Raw genomic sequence first — 7,956 nt, forward strand, 5'->3', positions numbered from 1 at the left:
TAGGTTCAAGTCTTATGAGCCAAGCACATATCATGCATTTATATGATCAACATGAGCCTATTAAACAATAGGGTTCGCTCAAATCCATTCATATATGAGTAGTATTAGTGGCATTGTGTTAAAGAAATCGAAGATTATTTAATTAAACCACTAAGGGGTCATTTGGTTGGTTATAAAATGAATACAGTGTAAAGTAAATGTAGTGTCAAGTAAATACTTTAAGACTGTTTGGTTATATGTAAAGTAAATGCGGGAAAAACCTTTTAGATATGCTTTGCTGCCTTGTTGATTATAGTTGTTTCCATCTGTATGATTTTGGATGAGTGTTGTGAGGAAGTTCATCCCAAAGCAACAAACTCCATGGTAATCAAAGGAAAAAGAAAAAGAACTCCAACTTTGCTCAACCTCTAGATGTAGTTCTCGATTTATTGGTCAGGAGCATGGCTAGGTTGCGATAGAGAAGTGACGGATGCAACACGATGTGTGATGGTCACAATATATTGGCAGCGTTATTCGTGCCTATCACTGATAATGCTTTGAATTTGGAGGAAGAACCAAGGATGGGTTCCCATGACAATGGAAAAGAAATGACTATGGTTCCCGCGACAATGGAGGAAGAAATAGACTTCTTTCTCTTGCTTGCTTCCCGTGATTTCCTTTTTCGCCCAATTTTGAGCGGGTTTACTCTACGTGGAAAATGAACTAAAGCAGGGAGTTCTGAATATATTACTATTTTATTTTACTCTACTCCGTGTGAAACCAAACACTAAAAATTTTAAAACACGTACATTTACTCTATTTTGCACCCTAAAGTATTCCAACCAAATGACCCCTAAAAGCTAAGAAATGCGTAAATCATCATGAAAATATCATTATAATCTTATGTGATATTACTAGGCTTTGTTTAGTTTGAAGAAATTCAAATAGAGAAAATTTTAAAAATTCATAATTAAAACACAAAAAAAATATATAATAATTGAATTGAGAACTATTATCACCATTTTATTTGGCTGATGTATATTTTTATATTTTTTATGAAGATTTATCAATAGAAAAATAGATTTATTTTCACTTTTATGTGAATTTACCACATATTTAACTAAATTAAAATCAAATAATCAATATAAAATAATTATATAAAATATATTTGTATTCCTCAAATTTCTTTCAAATCCAAAAGAACCTCAAAGTAAACATCACCGTGGAAAAATGCCTTAGATTCTTACCGTGCCCATTATGTCCATCCATCAAGCAAAACTTTTGAATGGGTACATTCCTAATTAGTAAAACGTCAAGGGGTCAACTTCTAACTCCCTTATGTTGAAATTATTACAAAAAACGGTGATTAGCAGTGCAAATCAATGAATTTACCGTAGTCGTAGTATGGTTAAGTGTTGCACACAACGTAATAAGAATTGCAGTAATATAAGATATACGGTGATTAGCAGTGCAAATCAATGAATCCTCCGATGTTGAGCACCAACCCATAAGGTCATGGGCGTATCCATACCCAATGGGTATGAATATGTGTGGGTACGTATAAGTACCCAATGCAGGGCTCTAATATCTACCCATTCAAATTTAAATTTGTACACTACATTATAAAATGATTGTTTTCACTATTTTGTTTTGCAAAAGTGTTATTTATCTCTTGCAATGTCAAATTGGAGTATATGTTGAGAATCCCTAAGATATTATTCCTGAATAAGAATATGTATTTTCACTAGCTCTCCCAACCCTCAATATTTGCCCAAATTTCTAAGAAATTTTTGTCCACCTTAAGAATGAGTGTTCATCCGTCCTTCATCGCACCCCTGATTCCAAAGGGGATCAAATAACAACTGAGATAATATTTTTTCCTGACGTTAACTGTCGAAGAAAAGAGTTTGATTCTGCCTAGGAGACGTGTTAAGTGTTAGAAAATTAAGATCTTTGAAAGTTTAATCAAAATCTTACTTTCATAATTATGGTCAACAAAGGAATTGGACTTAAGGAAAAAGAAGCAAATTACCATATAGTATTATAATCCTTATAATTAGTCCTTTAAGTATGATTTTGATATTCACCAACTACTAAGGTAGTTGGACAAAAATTGAATGATTGGAATCAGATTCGTCATTAAACAATGATATTTAGTTGAATGTTTTAATTTTGTCATCTTAATGACAGCGATTAATGAATTTGGTCGTGCTAATTACTATTTTATTCCAGTTCAATCATTTAATTTTTTCGTGGGATGGAGGTTGAATATCATCTAATTTTCAAAATGTTTATTAATTTGTAATCAAGTTTGAATTTTAATTGAGTTTAACAAATTATATATTTAATGCTAATAATTTAAATATACAACATTGTTCTTCGATATAAATGAGTTTATAAAATTTGTGAAAATTTACATGATTCACTAACTACTATTTGTTTAAAAATATTCATTAAAAAACTTAATTTATACATATAGTTATTTGTTCTATATTTTTAGTATAATTATATTCTTAATATTATATGTCGGATCAAAGAATGTTGGTAGATGACACCTTACCTTATTTGCAAATGAGCTCTAGAGATACCCATGAGTGCTTGCATGAGAATGAAGAGAAAGAGGAGAAAATTTTGTAAGAAATAATCCACTAGCTCAAATATTTGTAATACAAATGTACCAAGATGCAAAAAGACTCAAAATGTTCACCGCCCTTTATTTATATGAATCTAAGGACTACAAGAAAAATTACAATAATGAAGAAATAATAAATACATAAGATAATTATTGTGTCTTGGAATATTCGGGGTGGTAGAAAAATATAAAATTTAGCGTCTTAACGTTGTACGAAGATCTGACACGCAATCAGGTAAGAGAGAGGGTGTAGCATTTATGAGACACCAAAATTTTTATGTGAAAAACCCTTGAAAAGGGGGGAAAGCCACGGGGCCTAGCCCAGTTTGAATAAATCCACTATTATTTACAGTTGATTACAAATGAGGCCCTTCCTTATGGGGAAGGCCTTGGCTTTATGTACATTATATAGAGTATATTACATGGTGGGAATACAAAGAATCACTATTGATGTGTTCATTTGGTAGGAAGGAACGTAGTCGGCGGGCGACTTAAGTCGGAAGAACTGTTGTCTAACAACGGAGGTTAGAAGGATGGTGTCAGATAGAATTCCAGCAATGGATCAAAATCCAGCATCGGATAAATGTCCGGCGAAAGTTCGACATCGGGCAGAAGTCCGGCGTTAGGTAGAAATTTAACGAGCGAAGGTTCGGTGTCGAGTATAAGTCCGACGTTAGTCAGCGGCTGGGGAGAACTCTAGCATTAGATATTATTCGGGAAAACTCCAGAGTCACTTGGAGATCAAACATAATTCTGGCACTACTTGGAGATCAGGCGGAGTTTCCATGTCACTTGGAGATCAGGCGGAGTTTTGGCGTCACTTGAAAGTTGGGTGGAACTCTGACGTCACTTGAAAGTTGGGTAGAACTCCGACGTCACTTGATCGGGCGAAACTCCGACGGTGGTCGAGGAGGAGCTTCTTCCCTCCTTCTCTTCTCCTCTTCTTCTTACTTCGGGTCCCGTCTTAAGAGAAATGAGGGGCTATTTATAGCTTTTTGAGAATGGCATGACTCGTAAATAGGAGGAGGATCAAGGGCAAATGGGGAGTGGTTTGGATGGACGGCCGATATTGAATCCCTTGATCGTGGACAATTCAACAAACATTTGAAGGTCTTAATGATATCGAAATTCGGCGATCTTAGGCTCATTGGATTCGTCTCGTCGAGCCGCTCGATTCAACTATAAGTATATCATATTTGGAAACCGTTTGGTAATCCAAATTGTAGATTGAACCTTCTGAATATGCTTCAGGCCTTTGATTTGAACCATTTTGAGCTCGGATTGAGTTGAATTAGGTGTCGTTGGGTTCGTATTTATGAGACAATCAGTCTGACTATAAGTTTACTGAAATCGGAGCTCAGCTGGTCCCATATTTAATTTTTGAAGTGTCCAACTTCATTTTTGCCTCGAGATTCGTGTCCGATCAAGATAATTTTTTGATGATATATCAATAATAACTCTTAGCATAGACTGCCTTAAACATGTCTCACACCTCAATTGACTTGATGGATGATTGCTCATTTTAATCATGCTTCTATATCTTGAGGCAAGTATCATAATATTACGAGTGTGTTCATGTGGCAGGGACGATGAACATCATTGCTAGTCGAACATGATAGGTGAGATGGAACCTTTGGATGGATGCTTTTATGTAATTGGGGTGATGAGCATAATTGGTGATACTCTTTCATTAACTCTAACAACTATTCCCTTCTGAGGGCGAGTGAAGAATTGAGTAGTCCTCATTTGATCGTTGACTATCTTCGTTAAGGGCTGGGTACCCTAAAGAGTTACTTGGTGATCCTCTAGAGAGTTCTATTGTGGGCCCACAAAATATGAGTTCACCTAGTATAACTCGTTGATTATTTGTTGAATACCTAAAAAATATACGCGAGTAGGGGTGTCAATTTTGGGTCACGGGTCGGGTTCGGCTCGAATCCGAAAATGACTCGGCACTATTCGGGTCAACCCGAACATGACCCGTTTTTACAAACGGGTCGATTTACCGGACCCGAACCCGACCCGCTTCGTGTTCGGGTCAACCCGACCCGACCCGCGGACACGGCAAGGCCTGGAGCAGCTTCGCGGCATCGGCAGGCCTTCACCCTTCAGCGAGCCTTCAGTGAGGCAGCAGCGTCCGGCGGCAGCAACGTCCGGCGTCCAGCGGCAGTGACGTCCGGCGTCCAGCGACAGCTGTCACGGATCGGTCATGAATCACGTGGCGGGATGCGACGCAGGGCCAGTAGAAATGACTCGAAGCGACCGCGAGCAGCGGGCAGCAGTCACGCGGGGGCGGGCAGGCGCTAGTCGGTCAGTGCTCGCACCGGGGCAGCTCGGTCAGCGGGTCGAACCGGCTCAATTTTGGGTTTCCGGGTCAACCCGAACCCGACCCGATTTTTAAACAGGTCGAAAACTCTAACCCGAACCCGAAATTTCTGTGTCGGGTTTGAGTCGGATTTTCAGGTCGTGTTAAATACTGACACCCCTATACGCGAGTATGCATTATAGATAATTTTTATACATGAAATATAAATAATTTTTAACAAAACGGATATAAAATTTATCATCAAATAAACTAATTCATTTATAATTCTAATCTTAACTAAATTATAAAATGTATGAATAGTTGCATATACAATATGCATCACTTGTACATGAAGATCATGGCTGAAGTGTTTGGAGATTCTCACAGATCATGATTGGGCTGATTAGCTGATACTTCAAAATCATCACTTATCAACATCATGGCAGCCATGTCTTAAGAGTGAGATCCACCTTAAGAGCATCAATGCAAGTTTCTTTTAACTTCTAGAAGAGTAATATTGAGATATAATGATAGGAAAAACTCATTTTTTATTTAAAACTTTTAGTCTATAAAAGGTTAATTACTTGATATTTTTATATCGGTCTATATTTTTAAAAATTTAGGATTTAATTTGAGTAGAATTAAAATCGAATACAATAAGTGTAATTTTAATAGTTATATATCTAATTGTATGATTGTGACGTTGGGTGATCAAGTCGTTAAAAATAGTGTATGTTTTAAATATTTTGGCTCTATTGTTCAAAACAATGATGAAATAGATGAGAATATTTTTAGTACAATTCAAGTCGGATGATTGAAGTGACAGAATGTATTAGGCTTGTAATATGATAGAATAGTATTCCTCAAACTCAACGGAAATTTTTTTAAGAAGATAGTGAGACTTGCAATGCTTTATGACAGAAAATGTTGGTCATTAAAAGTGAATCATAAAATGTTGGATGAGTGGCTTTAAATTTAGAGATAGAATGTGAAACAAGAATATACGTGAAAAGATTGGAGAAGCTCCAGTGATAGATAAGATTAGAGAGAGTCATGTTGTCAGGGGCGAAAGCTCCTAGGCAATTGATATCAATGAATATGCACTAAAAACTCACCTAACAATTATGACCTAATTGTTTGTTGTTAGTTTTCACTCTTATTTAATGAGTAGAAATTGATAGGTAAATTGATAAAGACTCTGAAAGTTGTTATCATAAAAATATGACTCATGGACTAAGTAATACATTAATTCGCACATCATATTTTCATTGATGTTCGGACGTAGCTCTATACGCACGTAATAATTCTGAATTATGTCATCTTGGCCTGTTGGTTGAGAGCTTAGGCTTCCAACTATGAGGTTTAGAGTTCGAGTCTTTGTATATACGTAGTGTATATGAATTTGATTTAAATGATCTAAATATTCCCCCAAGAAAAAAACACCTAGAATCCTGAATTCTGTGCGTGTAGTTATAGGCCATGCAAATAGATTTTTATTTTATCTTTATATTGCTTTACCTTTACTTATTATTATTATCCCTATCTTTTCTCTCTTATGTCATACTTCTTCTTCGGCTCCTGCTGCCAATTTTTTCTTTCCAGCGGATATAAGAATGGCAGATGTTGGTTCAGAGGATAAAAAAAGCAAATTTACCAGCTTACATGAGCAGCATCAACATGTGCAATAAGGCTATAAGCAAATCAAAATTCAAACCTAACCTGGCAACCAATGCCAACCCACGTGAATGGGGGTCCTCAATCCTCAGGCTGTGCTCAAATATGGAACCCAAAACAGGGAGAGAGTTTGAGTTCTGCAAATAATTTGACTAAAATGTTTGTTTGATTCACTCAGTTTGCCTCCTCTCATAGATACAATACCAGTCTCCACTCCTCCCATGTTCTCCTCCCATTCCTTCAATAATTGAATCTCTCTCCCTCTCCTCCAGCTATTTAGATCTCCAAGATTTCTACAACATGGTAGTATACCTCTGAGTTAATAAAATGGCAAAAAAGCTACTAATCTCTTTTCTTCTCTCCTTCTCTCTGATTCTGCCCACCTCTTCTCCTCAGCAGCTTTCCCTCACACAGTCTCAAGTTAAAGGTAGCTGGATCTCAGGAAGGAAGCTTTTGGAAGAGATTATAGTTCCAGCTGCAATTCTGTCGCCAAAACTTTCAGATAAGGTTACTCATTCGATTTAGAAACTCTCAGAATTGTACTGAGAATCACAACTCTGGTAGCTTTGTTTCATGCAGATGGAGAGATTTGAAGCCAAAAGAGGCGCAAAAGGTGGGCATGAAAATAGAGAGGAAGAGGAAGAAGGTAAAGGAATGGTGTTCACTGCAGATTACAACAAAGTAAAAACACACTCCTCTCCATTGCCAAAGCACCCAAAGCCATAGTTGATTTATATTACTTTTATGGTGACTGAAATCTCTTCAGGATAAAGGGTGTTTTATGAATGTAAAATACCTGGTTTTAACTTTTATGTGTATTTTACGAATTTCGATGCAGTATCTATGTATTCAACAAGCAGCTATTAAATCCCTCACAGCTCCCCCGAGTGACAGGAAATGTGTTGGTCTTGTTCACAGTTTTCTGCTATTTCTTAGACTCAGACTTCTGAAACTTTATAAACTTAGAATTGAGTATTTATTATGTGATAAATAGACTAAGATTTTATTTGGGATAGCTTTCGCACTACTTCTTAAACGATTTTCTAATATAAAATTTTCTAGAAATATGGTTTAAAAAGAAGCCCGAAAGCTGTCCCAAACGAATCAGTCCAAGCAGTCAAAATTATGGATTCGCTCCTCTTAAATCATACTTGTGGCCTTATCCTGGAGAGATTATTAGGTGCGGAGTGCAGAAGGAGAGAACCGTCTGCACACTAGTATAAAATCCTACCGTTCGGTACTGCTGGGTACTTCTAGGTACCGCTTGGTACCCTGTGTCTGTGTAGACGGTGCTCTCCTCGTCTGTGAAACCAGAGGCGAGAGGCCTCAGGAGAGGCGGAAGAAAGACAGACAAAGCTTAGAGAGA

General features: G+C 36.9%; 1 protein-coding gene across 1 annotated transcript; it reads left to right on the plus strand.

Annotated features, from left to right (window-relative positions):
* Window positions 1-6,445: 6,445 nt before the first annotated feature.
* On the plus strand, window positions 6,446-7,383 carry LOC110110152. The gene is made up of 2 exons (XM_020841498.2): window positions 6,446-7,097; window positions 7,170-7,383. The coding sequence occupies exons 1-2, from the start codon at window positions 6,918-6,920 to the stop codon at window positions 7,314-7,316; spliced, it is 327 nt and encodes a 108-aa protein (XP_020697157.1). The 5' UTR covers window positions 6,446-6,917; the 3' UTR covers window positions 7,317-7,383.
* Window positions 7,384-7,956: the final 573 nt, after the last annotated feature.

Source organism: Dendrobium catenatum, unplaced genomic scaffold (genome assembly GCF_001605985.2).
Source record: "Dendrobium catenatum unplaced genomic scaffold, ASM160598v2 fragScaff_scaffold_1021, whole genome shotgun sequence".
In the NCBI taxonomy this organism is placed as follows: Eukaryota; Viridiplantae; Streptophyta; class Magnoliopsida; order Asparagales; family Orchidaceae; genus Dendrobium; species Dendrobium catenatum.

Coding starts and splice junctions, on each gene's coding strand:
- LOC110110152 (XM_020841498.2), top strand. CDS start 6,918: ATGGCAAAAAAGCTACTAATCTCTTTTCTTCTCTCCTTCTCTCTGATT. Junction 7,098..7,169: donor CGCCAAAACTTTCAGATAAG/GTTACTCATTCG, acceptor TGTTTCATGCAG/ATGGAGAGATTTGAAGCCAA.